The sequence below is a fragment of the Mesoplodon densirostris genome, chromosome X (genome assembly GCF_025265405.1).
Source record: "Mesoplodon densirostris isolate mMesDen1 chromosome X, mMesDen1 primary haplotype, whole genome shotgun sequence".
NCBI classification, from domain to species: Eukaryota; Metazoa; Chordata; class Mammalia; order Artiodactyla; family Ziphiidae; genus Mesoplodon; species Mesoplodon densirostris.
The window spans coordinates 3,436,163-3,456,455 of record NC_082681.1 but is presented as its reverse complement, the minus strand read 5'-3'; the positions used below and the strand labels follow the sequence as shown (position 1 = coordinate 3,456,455).

The 20,293-nt window shown below is 52.6% G+C and overlaps 1 protein-coding gene across 3 annotated transcripts; it reads right to left on the bottom strand.

Moving 5' to 3' along the window:
• Positions 1–9,485: 9,485 nt before the first annotated feature.
• Positions 9,486–19,911, bottom strand: CCNQ (cyclin Q). 3 transcript variants are annotated; one of them, XM_060087502.1, is made up of 5 exons: positions 19,714–19,911; positions 16,603–16,786; positions 14,986–15,118; positions 13,534–13,761; positions 9,486–9,973 (listed from the first exon to the last, which is right to left on the bottom strand). In XM_060087502.1, exons 1-5 carry the CDS (start codon positions 19,829–19,831, stop codon positions 9,884–9,886), a joined length of 753 nt encoding a protein of 250 aa, XP_059943485.1. In that variant the 5' UTR covers positions 19,832–19,911; the 3' UTR covers positions 9,486–9,883. The 3 variants fall into 3 exon arrangements, with proteins under 3 accessions (XP_059943485.1, XP_059943487.1, XP_059943488.1); XM_060087504.1 differs by having other exon boundaries at positions 9,486–9,913; XM_060087505.1 differs by lacking the exon at positions 19,714–19,911 and adding an exon at positions 17,751–19,696.
• Positions 19,912–20,293: the final 382 nt, after the last annotated feature.

Here is a 20,293-nt window from a genome sequence, read left to right as displayed (position 1 = left end):
AGGAAGTGATCTAATCTCATACTTTTACATGTCCCTATCCAGTTTTCCCAGCACCACTTATTGAAGAGACTGTCCTTTCTCCACTGTACATTCCTGCCTCCTTTATCAAAGATAAGGTGACCATATGTGCGTGGGTTTATCTCTGGGCTTTCTATCCTGTTCCATTGATCTATCTTTCTGTTTTTGTGCCAGTACCATACTGCCTTGATTACTGTAGCTTTGTAGTATAGTCTGAAGTCAGGGAGCCTGATTCCTCCAGCTCCATTTTTCGTTCTCAAGATTGCTTTGGCTATTCGGGGTCTTTTGTGTTTCCATACAAATTGTGAAATTTTTTGTTCTAGTTCTGTGAAAAATGCCAGTGGTAGTTTGATAGGGATTGCATTGAATCTGTAGATTGCTTTGGGTAGTAGAGTCATTTTCACAATGTTGATTCTTCCAATCCAAGAACATGGTACATCTCTCCATCTATTTGTATCATCTTTAATTTCTTTCATCAGTGTCTTATAATTTTCTGCATACAGGTCTTTTATCTCCTTAGGTAGGTTTATTCCTAGATATTTTATTCTTTTTGTTGCAATGGTAAATGGGAGTGTTTCCTTGATTTCACTTTCAGATTTTTCATCATTAGTATATAGGAATGCCAGAGATTTCTGTGCATTAATTTTGTATCCTGCAACTTTACCAGATTCATTGATTAACTCTAGTAGTTTTCTGATAGCATCTTTAGGATTCTCTATGTATAGTATCATGTCATCTGCAAACAGTGACAGCTTTACTTCTTCTTTTCCGATTTGGATTCCTTTTATTTCCTTTTCTTCTCTGATTGCTGTGGCTAAAACTTCCAAAACTAGGTTGAATAAGAGTGGTGATAGTGGGCAACCTTGTCTTGTTCCTGATCTTAGTGGAAATGGTTTCAGTTTTTCACCATTGAGGACGATGCTGGCTGTGGGTTTGTCATATATGGCCTTTATTATGTTGAGGAAAGTTCCCTCTATGCCTACTTTCTGCAGGGTTTTTATCATAAATGGGTGTTGAATTTTGTCGAAAGCTTTCTCTGCATCTATTGAGATGATCATATGGTTTTTCTCCTTCAATTTGTTAATATGGTGTATCACGTTGATTGATTTGTGTATATTGAAGAATCCTTGCATTCCTGGAATAAACCCCACTTGATCATGGTGTATGATCCTTTTAATGTGCTGTTGGATTCTGTTTGCTAGTATTTTGTTGAGGATTTTTGCATCTATGTTCATCAGTGATATTGGCCTGTAGTTTTCTTTCTTTGTGACATCCTTGTCTGGTTTTGGTATCAAGGTGATGGTGGCCTCGTAGAATGAGTTTGGGAGTGTTCGTCCCTCTGCTATATTTTGGAAGAGTTTCAGAAGGATAGGTGTTAGCTCTTCTCTAAATGCTTGATAGAATTCACCTGTGAAGCCATCTGGTCCTGGGCTTTTGTTTGTTGGAAGATTTTTTTATCACAGTTTCAATTTCAGTGCTTGTGATTGGTCTGTTCATATTTTCTATTTCTTCCTGATTCAGTCTTGGCAGGTTGTGCATTTCTAAGAATTTGTCCATTTCTTCCAGGTTGTCCATTTTATTGGCATAGAGTTGCTTGTAGTAATCTCTCATGATCTTTTGTATTTCTGCAGTGTCAGTTGTTACTTCTCCTTTTTCATTCCTAATTCTATTGATTTGAGTCTTCTCCCTTTTTTTCTTGATGAGTCTGGCTAATGGTTTATCAATTTTGTTTATCTTCTCAAAGAACCAGCTTTTAGTTTTATTGATCTTTGCTATCGTTTCCTTCATTTCTTTTTCATTTATTTCTGATCTGATTTTTATGATTTCTTTCCTTCTGCTAACTTTGGGATGTTTTTGTTCTTCTTTCTCTAATTGCTTTAGGTGCAAGGTTAGGTTGTTTATTCGAGATGTTTCCTGTTTCTTAAGGTGGGATTGTATTGCTATAAACTTCCCTCTTAGAACTGCTTTTGCTGCATCCCATAGGTTTTGGGTTGTCGTGTCTCCATTGTCATTTGTTTCTAGGTATTTTTTAATTTCCTCTTTGATTTCTTCAGTGATCACTTCGTTATTAAGTAGTGTATTGTTTAGCCTCCATGTGTTTGTATTTTTTACAGCTCTTTTCCTGTAATTGATATCTAGTCTCATAGCATTGTGGTCGGAAAAGATACTTGATACAATTTCAATTTTCTTAAATTTACCAAGGCTTGATTTGTGACCCAAGATATGGTCTATCCTGGAGAATGTTCCATGAGCACTTGAGAAAAATGTGTATTCTGTTGTTTTTGGATGGAATGTCCTATAAATATCAATTAAGTCCATCTTGTTTAATGTATCATTTAAAGCTTGTGTTTCCTTATTTATTTTCATTTTGGAGGATCTGTCCATTGGTGAAAGTGGGGTGTTAAAGTCCCCTACTATGAGTGTGTTACTGTCGATTTCTCCTTTTATGGCTGTTAGTATTTGCCTTATGTATTGAGGTGCTCCTATGTTGGGTGCATAAATATTTACAATTGTTATATCTTCTTCTTGGATCGATCCCTTGATCATTATGTAGTGTCCTGCTTTGTCTCTTCTAGTAGTCTTTATTTTAAAGTCTATTTTGTCTGATATGAGAATTGCTACTCCAGCTTTCTTTTGGTTTCCATTTGCATGGAATATCTTTTTCCATCCCCTTACTTTCAGTCTGTATGTGTCTCTAGGTCTGAAGTGCGTCTCTTGTAGACAGCATATATATGGGTCTTGTTTTTGTATCCATTCAGCCAATCTGTATCTTTTGGTGGGAGCATTTAGTCCATTTACATTTAAGGTAATTATCGATATGTATGTTCCTATTCCCATTCTCTTAATTGTTTTGGGTTCGTTATTGTAGGTCTTTTACTTCTGTTGTGTTTCTTGCCTAGAGAAGTTCCTTTAGCATTTGTTGTAAAGCTGGTTTGGTGGTGCTGAACTCTCTCAGCTTTTGCTTGTCTGTAAACGTTTTAATTTCTCCATCAAATCTGAATGAGATCCTTGCTGGGTAGAGTAATCTTGGTTTCAGGTTTTTCTCCTTCATCACTTTAATTATGTCCTGCCACTCCCTTCTGGCTTGTAGAGTTTCTGCTGAGAGATCAGCTGTTATCCTGATGGGGATTCCCTTGTGTGTTATTTGTTGTTTTTGCCTTGCTGCTTTTTTTTTTTTTTTTTTTTTTTTTTTTTTTTTGCGGTATGCGGGCCTCTCACTGTTGTGGCCTCCCCCGTTGCGGGGCACAGGCTCCGGACGCGCAGGCTCCGGACGCGCAGGCTCAGTGGCCATGGCTCACGGGCCCAGCCGCTCCGCGGCATATGGGATCCTCCCGGACCGGGGCACGAACCCGTATCCCCTGCATCGGCAGGCGGACTCTCAACCACTTGCGCGACCAGGGAGGCCCAGCCTTGCTGCTTTTAATATGATTTCTTTGCGTTTAATTTTTGACAGTTTGATTAATATGTGTCTTGGCGTATTTCTCCTTGGATTTATTCTGTATGGGACTCTCTGTGCCTCCTGGACTTGATTAACTATTTCCTTTCCCATATTAGGGAAGTTTTCAACTATAATCTCTTCAAATATTTTCTCAGTCCCTTTCTTTTTCTCTTCTTCTTCTGGAACCCCTATAATTCGAATGTTGGTGCGTTTAATGTTGTCCCAGAGGTCTCTGAGACTGTCCTCTGTTCTTTTCATTCTTTTTTCTTTATTTTGCTCTGCAGCAGTTATTTCCACTATTTTATCTTCCACCTCACTTATCCGTTCTTCTGCCTCAGTTATTCTGCTATTGATCCCATCTAGAGTATTTTTTCTTTCATGTATTGTGTTTTTAATCGATGCTTGATTCATCTTTAGTTCTTCTAGGTCCTTGTTAACTGTTTCTTGCATTTTGTCTATTCTATTTCCAAGATTTTGGATCTGGGAAATAGAATCTTGGATCATCTTTACCATCATTATTCTGAATTCTTTTTCAGGTAGACTGCCTATTACCTCTTCATTTGTTAGATCTGGTGGGTTTTTATCTTGCTCCTTCTCCTGCTGTGTGTTTTTCTGTCTTCTCATTTTGCTTATCTTACTGTGTTTGGGGTCTCCTTTTTGCAGGCTGCAGGTTTGTAGTTCCCGTTGTTTTTGGTGTCTGTCCCCAGTGGCTAAGGTTGGTTTAGTGGGTTGTGTAGGCTTCCTGGTGGAGGGGACTAGTGCCTGTGTTCTGGTGGATGAGGCTGGATCTTGTCTTTCTGGTGGGCAGGTCCACGTCTGGTGGTGTGTTTTGGGGTGTCTGCGGACTTTTTATGATTTTAGGCCACCTCTCTGCTAATGGGTGGCGTTGTGTTCCTGTCTTGCTAGTTGTTTGGCTTAGGGTGTCCAGCACTGTAGCTTGCTGGTCGTTGTGTGAAGCTGGGTGCTGGTGTTGAGATGGAGATCTCTGGAAGATTTTTGCCGTTTGATATTATGTGGAGCTGGGAGGTCTCTTGTGGACCAGTGTCCTGAAGTTGGCTCTCCCACCTCAGAGGTACAGCACTGACTCCGGGCTCCTCAATTTGGGATGATGTGTTGTCTATTCCTGTATTCCACAGATGCAGGGTACATCAAGTTGATTGTGGAGCTTTAATCCGCTGCTTCTGAGGCTGCTGGGAGAGATTTCCCTTTCTCTTCTTTGTTCTCACAGCTCCTGGGTCTCAGCTTTGGATTTGGCCCCGCCTCTGCGTGTAGGTCGCCAGAGGGCGTCTGTTCTTCGCTCAGACAGGACAGGGTTAAAGGAGCACCCTCTTCGGGGACTCTGGCTCACTCAGGCCGGGCGGGAGGGAGGGGCACGGAGTGCGGGGCGAGCCTGCAGCGGCAGAGGTCGGCGTGACGTTGCACCAGCCCGAGGCGCGCCGTGCGTTCTCCCAGGGAAGCCGCCCCTGGATCCCGGGACCCCGGCAGTGGCGGGCTGCACAGGCTCCCGGAAGGGTGGTGTGGGCAGTGACCTGCGCTCGCACACAGGCTTCTTGGCGGCGGCAGCAGCAGCCCCAGCGTCCCACGCCCGTCACTGGGCTCCGCGCTTTCAGTCGCGACTCGCGCCCGTCTGTGGAGCCCCTTTAAGCAGCGCTCTTAATCCCCTCTCCTCGCGCACCAGGAAACCAAGAGGGAAGAAAAAGTCTCTGGCCTCTTCGGCAGCTCCAGAGTTTTCCCGGACTCCCTCCCGGCTAGCTGTGGCACATTAGCCCCCTTCAGGCTGAGTTCTCGCCGCCAGCCCCAGTCCTCTCCCTGCGCTCTGACCGAAGCCCGAGCCTCAGCTTCCAGCGCTGCGTGCCCCGGCGGGCGAGCAGACAAGCCTCTCGGGCTGGTGAGTGCCGCTCGGCACCGATCCTCTGTGTGGGGATCTCTCCGCTTTGCCCTACCCAGGTATGTGGGGAGTTTCTTGCCTTTTGGGAGGTCTGGGGTCTTCTGCCAGCGTTCAGTAGGTGTTCTGTAGGAGTTGTTCCACGTGTAGCTGTATTTCTGGTGTATCCGTGGGGAGGAAGGTGATCTCCGCGTCTTACTCTTCCGCCATCTTACCCGGAAGTCCGGCTTCATTTTTAATTGTGAGAAAGTACACATAACATCAAGTTTACCACGTTAACCATTTTTCAGCGCCCAGCTGGGCGGCATTAAGTACATTCAGGTTGGTGTGCAGCCATCCCCACCATCCATCTCTAGAAGTGTTCATCTTCCCCAAGGGAAACTCTGTCCCCATTAGACACTAGCCCCCCTTCCCCTCCCACAGCCCGTGCCCTCCCTACCCCCCCAACCCGTGCCCTCCCTACCCACCAGCCCGTGCCCTCCCTACACCCCCAGCCCGTGCCCTCCCTACACCCCCAGCCCGTGCCCCCTCCCCCTCCCCCAGCCCGTGCCCTCCCTACACCCCCAGCCCGTGGCCCCTACCCCTCCCCCAGCCCGTGCCCCCCCACCCTACTTTCTGTCTCTAGGAATCTGACAGCTCGAAGCAGCTCATACAAGTGGAGTCACACAGTATCCGTCCTTTGTGTCTGGCTGATTTCCCTGACCATGACGCCTTGCAGGTGCAGCCATGTTGTAGCAGGTGTCAGACGACCTTCCTTTTTAAGGCTGAGTAACATTCCACTGATTGAATGGACCACATCTTGTTTATCCATTCATCCATTGATGGACACTTGGGTGGTTTCCACATTTTGCTAGTGTGAATCACGCAGTTGTGAACACGGGTGTACAAATACCTATTTGAGCCCCGGCGTTCACTTCTTCTGGGTAGATACCTGGAAGTGGAATTGCTGGATCCTATGGTAATCTTCTGTTTAATTTTTGGAGGGACGGCCAGACCGTTTTCCACTGCACCAGCAGCGTTTTCTATTCCACCCAGCAGTGCACAAGGGCTCCAACCACAGATTTCCTCTTTAAACCAAAGCCATGGAAAGAAAGCCCATTACTGCACTCACTCACTTGCTCCGAGCGTCACTGTCCCATTCATTCCTTCGCTCACTAGGCATCTTTGAACACCTGTGCTGGGGACAGCCGTGCTGCACCAGTAGAGCCACGAAGGCAGCTCTGGCCCAAGATTTGCAAATGACTCCTGCGGCAATGGTGCCAAAAGTCCCTGCGTCCTGTTTCCTCATATTTCTATTCCCCCACTCTGCCTGTCACCCTTGTAGACTTGGCAGTGCCAGAGAAAGCATTTTCCAGGGAAGCTGCCAAGAAATGAGCAAAATGGCTTCTAAGTTCCCGTCCAACCACCAGAGTCCATACTTCCAAAAAAGACCAGAGACAAATGGCAGAAAACAGCAGGCAAACAAATAGCAGGGAGCTCTTGCTTCACTGAAGCACAAGGCCATCTCAAATCATAATGCTAAGTAAGTCTAGGTTGGGCCAAATGCCATATCAAGACAGCTGCACCTTCTGGAGAGATCTCATTCATTTATGTCTGAATTCTCTTTTTCATGGACTTCCACTTTCAAATATGACCCAGGTTCCCATGGGAAGAAACTGGTACTTAGCCAAATGCCTTGGGGCAAGGAAGGTACTCTAACACCCATCCCTTCACGAAGCCGGATGCCATCTTTACCAGCTGGTAGCCTGGGAACGGGGGTGGGTGCCATGAGTTGGGGGAAGGCCCATGTGTGAGTTTCCTAGGCTGCTGTAACAAAGTACCACAAACCGGGAGATGGGGGGCGCTAAAGCACAGGCGTTTCTTCTCTCCCAGTTCTGGAGATCAGAAGTCTGAAATCAAGGTGTGGCAGGGCCACGTACCCTCTGCAGCCTCTAGGGGAAGATTCTAGTTTTTTCCAGCTTCTGGCATCGCTGGCAGTCCTTGGCTTGTAGACACATCACTCTAGTCTCTGCCTCCGTCGTCACAGGGCCTTGTCCCTGTGAGTCTGTGTCTTCACCTGGTGTTCTCCCTCTGCACAGGCCTGTCTCTGTGTCTCTCTCCTCTTCTGATAGACACCAGGCATATTGGACTAGGGTCACCCTACTCCTGTAGAATTGCATCTTACCTTGACAACACCGCAAAGACTATTTCCAAATAAGGTCCCATCCACAGGTTCCGGGGCTTAGGACGTGAACATATCTTTGGGGGACACCACTCCCCATCCCAGCTGGAAAAGAAGAGATGGGCCGAGCCCCACATAGAACCTGCTTTGCCTGCTCCTTCCTCTGGCTTGACAGGCCGAGGAAGGGTCAAACATTTATCACTTTACAGTAATTAAGATGTGCTCTGGAATGAAAAGCTCCTGGAAGCTTCAGGTTCTAGAAAATCTTATCTCAATCTCTCCTTCTTGAACCTAAAATAAAGGAGATGGAAGGTTGTATATCTTTAATCCATACTATCTTTTACAAAAGCCTCAGTAATAGGAAGCCAAAGCAAACAAAAGAAAACCACCCTGCACCAGGTTTTAATTCATACTCTATGGCTGAACTGTCCTTGCAAAGCACATACAAAGCACAGCTGGCCGTGTCACATATTCCTCAAAAGTGTCACATACGTCCCAATACCTATCCTTATCTCTGTTCCAATGACAACACACACTGAAGGTGGGGCTCACAGCCTTAGCGGCATCAGGAAGACACACAGACGACCCCTTAGTGACAAGCACTGAGCTGACAGGCCCAGAGGCCAGCACACAAAGCCAGCAAGTCCCCAGGGCAGTGTGACAGGCACACACATGGGTTGAGGGATTTAAAATAGCAGTCAGCAGTCACAGTCTGAAATTGTTTGGTCCAACCTGCTCGATTTACATAGTGGGAAACTGAGTCCCATTGAGAGAAAGGAACTTGCCTGATACCTGGTAATCGTGAGAAGAAACTTAGGGCCACAGAACCTCCAGAGAGGCTGCTGTTAGCCCCGCAGCCCAGAGCTCGCCCTGTTCAGCACGGTGGCTCTCGGCTGGGGTGGGGACACCAAGGGCAGTGCCAGGCCACGTGGGGCAGGCGAGGCCGGGGTGGGGGGGAGCTGGGCCCAGCCTGTGGGGAGGAAGGGGGTGATGGAGGCAAGGTGCTTTTTAAAAAGCACAAGGCAGAAAGGACTGGCAAGAGAGCCGAAGCCGCCCTCAGAGGCCTGCCAGCCAGGCCCCTCACCCTCCACTGTCCGCGCTCAGAGCCCGGGCCCTGGGCTTTGGCACAGACTCTGTCATCAAAGGGTGCCCAGTTGAGCTGGAAAGGACACAGTGGAAAAGGGGACACTTACTCATATCCTTCACCCTGAAGACAAATAACACAATCACTTTGCAAACTCAAGCAAGCCCTACTGCCTGACTTGTCACCCATGAGTGACCCCTCCCTCTGCCCCTCACCCAGTGGACCCTGGGCGTGCGAACCAGCCCCCATACCTGTGGGTGCCAGAGGGCATGGTGGCCAGTGACCAGAGCCTGCGCTCCCCTGGTGACAACCTCGCAAATGTGGTGAAGTGCCTGGGACAGTCCCCCAGCGCCCATGCCATCATGTGTTGAAGGATGGTCCTACCAGCATGCGTCGAGCCCAACGGGGGTTCCCAGGGAGAACCGCCCAGGCTGGCCTCCTTCCCCCAGGGCACACCCAAGAGCAGCCCTTCCTGAAGCAGTGCCACTTGAGTGGGAGTCGGGGGGCAGGGCACGGCTCTGAGATTCCCTAGGCTTGGCCTCTTGACTCACTGTCTTGGCATTAATACAAATTTGTAACTTTCTAGATACACTTCGGTCTTCTTGAACTCAAATGATACTGCTTAACCCCTCTTTCCAAGATGTAACCTCACTTTCCAAGCAGAATGATCGCCAAGCCCTGCAAGGGTGCCAGCAGAGGAGGGAGGACACGTGGGCCCTCCTAGGGGACGTCATTGTGACGCAGGCACACGCTGTGCCATCCTGCCTTCCAGAAGTGGTGGAGGGCCTACCCCAGGCACTTCCAACTGGAGAGCATTTGAGGGGAAATCGAGTCTGGATGGCACCCACAACCCCCCCAGGGCAGCACGGGCTACAGAGCAAACACAGGGTGTCCCCGTTCATTTGTATCTTTTATTACACAAAATAAAATTCCATCTATGTTGCACATTAATTCATTCTATAAATCAGGCTTTTAGAAAATCCCCAGGGGCGCAGTCCCATCCTTTCTTTGATTTTCCTTCCGATGATGTCACCCTCCACGGCAGTCAGGTCCTCTCAAAGGACAAAAGCAGACGCAGCGCCTGGCCTCGGCAGCCCCTCGCGGTGCACTCCCAGCCCGCCCGCTGGAGGCGTGGCTCCTGTCACTGTCCAGACCACGGCTGCCGGGGACAGTCATCGCCTTCACCAGCCCTTCCAGCTGGTCCTCTGGGGGCCGGCGTTCACGGCCCTGTGGCGGTGCCATCCCCAGGCTGCCGAGCGTCACGGACTTCTCTTTGGGCAGGCCTGGACCAGGGCCTTAGGGGATCTCTGTGTCCATGGTATAAATCTGAATGAGATCAGACACAATGTTATCAATGATTGGCTTGGTAAGGTCTTCACTAAACACCTAGAAAGGAGAAGGAAAACAGGTTCTGGTTAGACTCCCTCTCGGTTAAACAAGGCATCTGCCACTAAGCACAGAATCACAGTGCACAGGGGTGGGGGATGGCATGGGGACTCGGCTATTGGAAACGAGGGTGGCTCTCTGCACAGCCGGTTCAGGTCCAGCCTGCCGAGGCTGATCACAAAGCAGAGAACATTCCAGATGGAAGAGGCTGTGGTGATTGTCCAACTCATACACGAGAGGGGACTTGTCCTGGGTTACATGGGAAGCTGGTGACAGGCTCCTGCCTCCCCCTGGAGCTCTCAGGTCCACAGTCTCTGAGCATGGGAGCAGGGGTGGGGAGTTCATTTTCAGAAATAGGCTAGGTCTCCTGGACCCCACTCTACCCTAGGCCAACCCCTAGGGAACACGTGGACCTGCTCTCTAGCCTGGACCAGAGCACGTCTTTTTTTTTGGCCACACTGCACAGCTTGCTGGATCTTAGTTCCCCGACCAGGGATTGAACCCGGGCCCCGGCTGTGAGAGCGCCGAGTCCTAACCACTGGACTGCCAGGGAAGTCCCCAGACCACCACTTGACTGTGCCACGGAGCTTATAAAATTGCAACATGAGTCCCCAGGGGCCAAATGAAGAGGGCTTAGCTCTGCACGTTCCCAAGGAAGGTCTGGTCCTGGCCTGGCTCCTGGGAGGGGAGCTCTAGGCCCCTGCCTGATGAGAGGGTCTCGGTTTGCCCAGGGCCGAGGGACCTGGGAGCTCATATCTGGTCTCTCCTGGACCTGTCCTCCGTTCCTTTTACCTTTGCTGATTTCAACCTTTATCCTTCCCCGGTAACTAACTCGAACTCCCATAACCACGAGCATAATGGCTTTTCTGAACTCTGTGAGTCCTCCCGGCAACACATCGAGCCTGAGGGTGCTCCTGGGGACCCCTGATGACACGGCAAGTAAAAAGCAAAACGAGGAGCCCTTGGTTGGATGCCGTGGCCCCTGGGCCAGGGGGTTGCTGCCTGGGGAATCAAGGTACCACGAAGGTCAAGGCCCAGGGCTGAGCTAGGGCAAAAGCTGGACCTGAGTCCACCCTGCTGCATGGCCACCAAAGGAAGCCTGAACTCTCCACAGGCTGTCACTTCAGGTGGGAGATAGTGACCTGGAAACACCCCCTCCCTCGACCACTGGCTCAGGAAGATCAGCTGTCACCCCCTGGACTCTGGTTGGAAAATAAATACTTCAGAAATACAGGCTTGCATAGCACAGGGAGATCAGCTCGGTGCTTTGTGACCACCTAAAGGGGTGGGATAGGGAGGGTGGGAGGGAGGGAGATGCAAGACGGAGGAGATATGGGGATGTATGTATATGTATAACTGATTCACTTTGTTATAAAGCAGAAACTAACACACCACTGTAAAGCAATTATACTCCAATAAAGAGGTTAAAAAAAAAAAGAAAAGAAATACAGGCTTGCTTGTCAGGGTCCACGAGCTGTATGCTCTTGGAGACCCCAAGCCAAGAAATGATCGTTAAAAAGTAGTCCAGGGCCGGGACTTCCCCGGTGGCACAGTGGCTAAGACTCCGCACTCCCAATGCAGCAGGCCCGGGTTCGATCCCTGGTCAGGGAACTAGATCCCACATGCGAGCTGCAACTAAGGAGCCCGCCTGTTGCAGCCAAGACCCGGCGCAGCCATGTAAATAAATAAATTTTTTTTTTTAGAAAGTAGTCCAGGGCCAAAAGCTGGAAACAATCCAAGTGTCCTCCATGGAGGAACGAACCAACATGACGTGGCCCAGCCGTACCACGGAACAGGACTCGGCCTTAAAAAGATGGGAATTCTGACACCTGCTGCACCTCGCTACTGCTTTAGAGCCAGAGCCTCATCCACCCAGAGGCCCGAAGCACCTGGGCACAAACGGCCACCCCACTGCCACGGCTGCCACGCTCGAGGGCAGACGAGCGACTTCAGAGAAGTGGCGGCTGAGAGCAGGTGAGCAGGAAGAGTGTCTCACGGTTTAGAGGAAGCATCTGGGGGCGGGGCAGGCGGCCCATCAGCAGCCACACGTCACCAAGCAAGTGGCCCTCACCTGCTCAAAGGATGCCCGACCGCTCCCGTGCATGCAACCCAGAGCCACCCGGAAAGACAAGAGCGAGGGAAGCGCAGGTGTACCGCCCAGAGGGGCGGCCTCGTCCAGGAGAACGATTGCTGGGTTAAGTGTGTGTCGCCCAGAAAAGAGGCCCGCGGCGGAGCTGTTCCCCGTGCTCTCCTCTCATGAGGGGCAAGGGGTGACGGCCGAGAGTGGGAGGCAGAGGGTGCTGTGGCAGCTCCAGCCCTGGTCACGGGCAGGAGCAAGTGAAGAGAAAGGTGAGCAGCACGGAAGACACACAGAGGAAGCCAGTGATGACCCGGCAGATTCAAGTAGCCCAGGATGGGCCAGGAAGCAGCGGCCCCTTGCGCCGCCACCTGATTCAAGAGAGTGGGGACATTGGGCTCACGTGATCTGGAAGTCCCCAAGAAGCCCGGCACGGAGCAATGCTTTTGTCCACACAGCCGCCCTTTGCCCCCCACCTGCCCAGGCACTGGGCGTGGGGCAGCTGATGAAGCAGATAAGGTCCCTGGCCTTGGGGTGGTGGCGGGGGGGGGGGGGTAGACAGGCAATAAAGGACAATGAAGCACAGAAAGAAGCTGTGACCTCCCAGGAAGGGCGAGCAGGCCGGGGGGAGGGAGCCTCAGGAAGGGGGAGGCAGCCACTGTGGGTTCACATGGAAGGGGTGGTGCCCAAAAAGGAGGAGCCTTCCGTCACCCCAAAGTCTGCTTACATGGAACCTCACTGTAGGACAAGGAGGGACAATGGGGTGTCATGAAGAGAGGGGCAGCAAACTTCAAGTATAGGAAAGGAAAAACAGAAAATGATGTCAAAATCCCATTTTAAGAAACAGTGGGACTACCCAGGGAAACCCGCTAGGACTGCAGCCTTTCTGACACACACAGTTCACCCAGCTCTCAACAAACTACTCTTGGCATTCAGTACATCTGGGGGAAGCGGGGTGTCACCTGTCTTATCCATCTATGCATCCACACCCCCATCTATTATCCAACGACCTCCTTTTCTATCATCTCTCCATCCCACCACCCACCATCACCTATCCAGCCACACATCATCTATCTACCTACCTACCAAGCAGTGTCTTTTTAGAGCACCCCCTATATGTCTTCTGACGTGAAGCCAGACTTATTAACCTCGGATCAATGAGAAGCTCCCACTCAGTTCAAAAACAGGGCTTGGTTGACCTCAGTAGTTCTCAGCCAGGGGTGATCCCTACCCCGAGGCACTTGGCGACGCCTGGCTGTCCTGCCCAACATCCTGCATCCGGCCCTGAACGCCCACAGTGTCGAGGGGGAGAGCCTGCCTTAGACACTTAGGACAGAGTATCCTCAAGCTTCAAGGTTCCCAAGTAGCCCGTATCTTTCTTTGTGGATAATTACTACAAAGAAATGTGACACCAGGTACAGGGACCTCAGGCAGAGAAGAGGGGGACACACGCCAAGGGGGACTGCCAACGCAGTCACCTCACCTGCCACCATGGCTTCTCGGCCTCGGCCTCAGCGGGCACCTCGACCCCATAGGCCTGCAGGGCCAGGTGGAGCACTGCCACGGCTATGTGCTGAGCTTGGAACCGGAGGCACAGCCTCCCGTGGTAGCTGTCCCGCAGCAGGGCCCAGGCGGTGATGGAGACGGGGCTGCGCTGCCAGCTGTAACGGTTCAGCCAGTTCTTGAGTGACACCAGGTAGTGGAGCAGGTACTGCAAAGACACGCCAGTCAGCTGGCCCCAGCCACCTGCCTCCTCACTGTGAGCCTGCGGCCTGTCTGCCCACCAGCCACTCGCCCCTAGGCTGTCACGATGTGTATTCACCACAGATCGGATGTCGCCTCCCGGTGCCATTGGAAAAAAGCCCCAGTGCCTTCCACGGGCCTTGCCCCACCCTCCTGCCAGGTTCACCTCCAGCCCCGCCTCGGTCCCCTTGGGCCCGCCTGCTCTCAGCCTCCAGGCCCGGCTCCCAAAACCCGCTCAGCCACTCTCAATGGCCACCCCGCCACTGTCCCTCTCTGTCAACGTGGCCCTGTGCTGGCCACCATCAGCGATCATTCTGCTCATCCCCTTGGCCCAGCTCAAACATTAAAACTCCAGAAACAGCGTCCCGATCTGCACGACAGGGCATGGCACCCACAGTCCAGCCTGAGGCTAGGGGCCAGCCAGACACTGGACACTGGCTCTCGGGGCGCTAGGGCCTCTGAATGCCCTCCAGCTCGGCCATCTGTCGGCACCCCCTCTGCCCGAACACCACGCTGTCCTGAGCCCACGGGGAGTGCCACTGAGGAGGGCAGCCCTGCACTGCATGCCGACAGAAAGCACTACGGCTGGGAACCTCCACCAGTGGCTCTGGGACTAGGGAGGCGGTCGGGAAGGCCCACGTCCCAAGCCCTCCCCTGCCTCTCTGCAGGCCGCCTTTCCAGCTGCGCACAGGGGCCTTCCGAGTGCTCTACGGATTCACGTGCCCCTTCTGCTGCTTTTCTGAAGCAATTCTTCTGCTGGGACGAATGCACTCCTAGCTGTGAATGGTGAGTGACCAGGCTTTTCTCGTGGGTTCGTACACACAGCTGAGCTGGCGTGAGCTCTGAGGCGGGGCAGCAACTCCTGGCCCAGGGACTCGGCAGGTCAGGAAACGGGCCCTGCCTCCCCGTAGCTCAGTGAACAAACAACTTATACCGGTCTGGGGACGGGCACGGGCTTCAGAGGGCACGCGGATCGCGGCTTGCAGCCACAGCCGAGCGGGCGGAAAGGCAGCAGCTGAAATTAGAGCTGCCTGAGGGACCCCAAGAGTGGGGACGCGCGAGGCTGCCCGAGCCGGTCACTGCTCCTCCTCAGGGCCCCGCGTGGCTCCAGGCTCAGGGGGCTGCACTTTCCGGATAAAAAGCAAACAGCTTCGTGCCTCTGGGAACTGTCGGCGACCCCCCCAGCACATACCTTGTGAGGGTGCTGGAAGGAGACCTGGAAACGCAGAACCCGCAGTACGAACAGCTCACACTGCACGATGCTGTCCCGGAGCTCCCAAAAGCGTGAGTCCAGTTCCAAGGGCTCGCTGTCCGGGTGGAAGTACCTGTGCAGAGAAACAGCATGGCTGACGGCAGAAGTGGGTGGCCCCAGGAGCCCCCAGTCATGGGATATCCGGATGCAACGCCAGGGCCCCTGTGCTGTTGATCAGCATAGGGTCACCATCAACCACTCTCCACCTACGGGTCTATGTATGCGATAGAAACGGTAACCAGAGACGAAAGAAGCCACTTCTAGCATTAGCCCCATGGCTGTCCCACCTCCTCAGCAGGACATCGAGTGTAAAGATGGGCTCTCTGCAATGTCTCCAGAGGAACAGTCTTTGCACCCGGGGCGGCGATGCCTGGGGCTCTCACTCTGGGCCCAAGGAAGGCATTTAAACACAAGAATGATGCCCTCAGAAATGTAAATGTATTTTAGTTTTCCATTGTCTTTCATTCCAGATCTTTCTGTCCTTATTTACACCTTATTCGTCCACAACACTCCCACCTATGCAAGATCACCAAGCTGGACGGGAATGGGATACACACTCAAGTGATCCCAGTTCTCTGCGCTGACTCGCCCTTCCCCGCGCCTCCCTCCTCTTCCGATTTCCCCACAGAACCACAGCGGTGCCAACGTCCTATTAGAGCGCCCCGCCCCACAGCTTCCCCTCGTGCCCGCCCGCCCTCCCCGCTGGGGCCCTGGCAACTACACGTGGACTCCAGCTGCCCTTCCGCAGTTGCCTCTCCTGTTTTTCTCCTACTCTTTGAAGGTACACCATGAACCTGTCATGTTTACGGGGTGGGGAGTGCTTTTCCGTTAACTGTTTCTTAAAAGAGAAGCAGCACAAAATAGTTTTCTTCCCTATCGATTAGAGTTCCTGGAAAGGCTATGACGCACTAACTTTCCATAAATTGCTTCCTCCCAGGCCCCGGGACCTCGGCACAGCCTGCCCAGCCAGCTGGACCCCCGTGTCCTTCCCCAAAAGGAACACAGCCGCTCGGGCTCAGGACTGCGAGAGACACCCCTGAGCAGCTCTGACCAAGTTTCCACACCATCTAAATAGGACGGCGGCCCCAGAACCCAACTGGTTCCATCCAGCCTGTCCAAGACTCCACGAGAATCTTTTTTTTTTTTTAGAATAGAATTTGATCTTTTATTTATTTTTTTAACACTCTTATTGGAGTATAATTGCTTTACAATGGTGTGTCAGTTTCTGCTGTATCACAAAGCGAATCAGCTGTATGTACACACTGTGCGAGCTCCCTCTGCTCCAGCTGTGCCTGCCTGCGACGCTAGGGACACCCTCTTTCCCACTCCCCTCTGCACCCCACCTGGCCTCTGAGGCTTCCCAAAATCTGGCCCCAGCTTCTCTCGTACAGGTGCCCCTGCTTCTGGTTCACTCCTGCCTTTGCTGTTAGTGCTCCCGGCCCCAGTGCAAGGCCACCCCAGTGCCTCCTTCTTAGTTGGACTGCTGCCGCCTGGGGGGCAGGGCCTAGTGAGATCCTTCTCTGGCCTCCCATTCAGGGGGACACCGGAAGCAGCTACCTGTTGGAAACGTTGATGATGTCACGAGTACGCAGGTGCTGCTCCTCCACTTTGCCGGCCAAGTAAAGGGAAGACATGGCCACCAAGTAGGGGTCATAGGCGTCCAGGTCGATCTCGCAGGAGAACTTATGGTATATGGCACAGGCGGTGGCGATGGGGATGGACCGCATCCCTAGCTTGACACCTACCGAGAGAAAGCAGGCAGGGGAGTGCTTCATCCAGGGCTCACTCCCTGCAAAGTGTGAGGGGAGCCGCCAGGTTGGGCCCTAGGGGTGCACATCCCTGTTCTGACAAGACCGAGAGCTCAGGGCCCAGCTGGCAGGGGCTTCCGTGCCTTCCACTGGGTCCTCGACCGGAGGGATTTAGACGCAAGCTTCTCAGACTCTAACGTGCTAACAAGCCCCTGGGGGTCACGCTGAAGTGCAGCATTCCCTTCAGTAGCTCTGTGGGCTCCACACTTCTCCCAAGCCTCAAGGCCACGCCAGGAGAAGCAAGGCTTCAAACTACTGCACCTGGCATATCCCTTTCTGCACATCTTGAAAAGGACCAAGTTGTGTGCCTGTTTCCACCTTAGCAGGCATTTAACTAGAGGTTGCCCCCACCTCTGCAGCTCATCTAACCAAAATCCTGCCAAGGTGACAGGAGGAAAAAGGCCTCTGAGTATCAAACAGATGCCACAAGTCCCGAGGTCATAGTTTAAGATTATACTCAGCACTGGTTTACTAGTCCACAGGTTAGAAAAGGCAAGAAAAGCAAGCAGGGTGACTGCCAAAGGCAACCGCAGGCAGAGCAGGAGAAAAGCAACATCAATGCCCACAGCCAGGCTCGAGGGAAAAAGAGCAACATACTGAAAAGGGAACAGAACTCAAAAAACAGAGCATGATGGTTTGATTTAGGGGTTAAAGCCCTAAATCCCCCTGACAGCTCCTAGGGAAATCACTGCATTGGGTCACAGAACCAAAAGAAATTCAAAATGACCAGGGTTAATAAGGGAAAGTTAAATGACATCCCATAGAATGAAAGAAGGTGGAGAACAACCAACAATCATTAAAATTGTGTTCAACATCCTCTACCTAAAAAGGTGTATTAGTTCCCCAGGGCTGCTGTAACAAGTTACCACAAACTAAGTGGCTTAAAACAACACATACTTTTTTCTCTTACAATCCCGGTGGTCAGAAGTCCAAAATGAGTCTTAGGGGGCTAAGTTCAAGGTGTCGGCAGGGCTGGTTCCTTCTGGAGGTTCCAGAGGAGAATCCACTCCCTTGCCCTTTCCAGCTTCTAGAAGCGCCCGCAATCTTTGGCTCACGGCCCCTTCCTCCATCTTCAAAGCCAGCGGTGCAGCATCTTCTAACTCTGCTTCCATCATCACGTGGCCTATCTACTCCTCCTGCCTCTCTCTCTAAGGATGGGTGTGATTATATTGGGCCCACCAGATAGCCTAGGATAGTTCCCCAACATCAAGATGCTTAATCCCAGCTGCAAAATCTCTGTTGCTACATGAGGTAACAGTCACAGGTTCTGGGAATTAGGATGGGGAAATCTTTGGAGGACCGGTATTTAGCCTCACACAGAGGGCAAGGGCATATGCAAAACATTTTAGCATTAACTTTTAGCATTTAGGTTTTAGCATTTCCAGGTTTAAACTTCAGTTTCATAGATAGTTCCTACATGGGACCACTCATTCTCAGAGATGTCAGATTAGGTGGTATTACTGCACATGACCCTCCAAGTCTTGTTTTTTATATAGCAAACCCTCAAAGGGTAGCATGCTTCCCTGGTTTACATGGATCCTCCAAGCAGATGAATGGGGTATATGAGGGGGCACTGCCATCCTTCCTTATACACTTTGCAAAACTTCCTGGAAATTAAATGTACAAATCACTGGGATTAAGGGTCCTGCGCTATTTCCGAAGACTCTGCCCACCTTGACTTGAAAGCGGACTCACCGCAGAATGCACACAAAGTAACAAAAATTGCCCTCCTCCACAGAATGCATACAAAGTAACAAAGATCGGCAACAGCTATCTGTCAGCTGAGGAAACCACTATTGACAGATAAAGTGTTTCTACCAGAAGCCAATCAGCTACATCGCCTCGCCTTCGGAGCAGGAGCGCCCAACACTACGGTGTGGATGCCCCGGCAGGGTTCAAAACACAAGTTGCGCCCCGGCTCCCAGTTGTTTTGTTTGGGGGTTTTTGGGGGGGGGTTGTTTGTTTGTTTGGTTTTTAGACTTAAATTTGCCGGAGTTCCCTGTATGTTTGTTTATTTATTTGCTGCATTGGGTCTTCGTTGCTGCGCGCGGGCTTTCTCTAGTTGTGGCGAGCGGGGGCTACTCTTCGTTATGGTGCGCGGGCTTCTCATTGCGGTGGCTTCTCTTGTTGCGGAGCACGGGCTCTAGGCGCGCGGGCTTCAGTAGTTACAGCACTGCAGGCTTAGTAGTTGTGGCGCACGGGCTGTGTTGCTCCGCGGCATGTGGGATCTTCCCGGACCAGAGATGGAACCCGTGCCCCCTGCATTGGCAGGCGGATTCTCAACTACTGCGCCACCGGGGAAGCCCCTGGGCCCTAGATGTGATGGGACCTCGTCAGCAAGGTTTGACAGGAGCCTCACCAAGGGCTCCAAAAGGCTCCGTGTGACCAAGTGCCAGCGTCCCCGTATGCTGCGAGGCAGGTGTGTCAGAAGGCGCAGTACACTCAATCGAGATGCGGGTGCCCCGATTCCGCCACCTTCTAGTTGGGGCCTTCTAGGCTCCACATCCTCTCTTTGGACCTACGCGCCCGCCCATGAAATGGCCATGACCGCATATGCCTCGCAGCTCAAAGCCTAGTGTGCAGGGCGTGGCGGAAAGGCAGAGGCCGGTACCCCTAAGCCGAGCCTCCCAGCCTCCGCTAGGGCAGGGCAGGCCCGGTCTCTTCCCTCCGCTCAGCCACGCCAGCACCGAATTTGGCGGGTCCCATCTTTCGGGAAGCGGATCCTCGCTATGCCAGCCCCTGCCTGCCCGCTCGGTGCTCCCGCGGCGGGCTGGGGCCAGCTGGGTGAAATTGCAGCACTGCGGCTCTTGCCTCCACGTCCCGTCCGCGCGGCGCCAGCCCTCTTCCCGGCTGCGGTTACCTGCCTCCATGATGAACCTCGTCACTCGGAAGTGCACCCTCGCCTGGGGTGCTGGCCGCCCTTCCGCGTCCAGTGCCGCGCCCCCTCCACCGCAGGTCCCCGGGCCAGCTACCTCCATGAGGTCCCTCCCCAGGGGCCCAGATCCCCCGCGGGAAGGAGAAGGGCCCGGACGCGAGGCGGCCGGCTCCCAGGGTGCTCACGGCGGGAGCGGAGATCCCGCCCCGCCCCGGCCCGGCCCGGCCCGCCCGCCCGCCAGCGCGCCAGCGCGCCAGCCCGCCAGCCCGCCAGCCCAGCCCAGGCCGGCCCGCCCGCCCCGGGGTGGGTAGCGCAGCTGTCCGCCGAAGGCGGGTCCGGCCGAATACGCAGGCTCAAGCTCAAGCGCAAGCGCAGAGGCTGAAGCTGCCTGGCAGCTTGAGCGCGCCTGCCCTGTCCCCTGCATGCCGCATACGTCGCCTTTGGAGCCGACGCCCTTGGAGCCGAGGCCCCGCCCCCGGGAGGCTGACGCCCCGCCTCCTGGAGACACGCTCCGCCCGCGGGAGCCGAACTGCGGCAACCGGAACCAGCGGGGCTACTCCTCCAG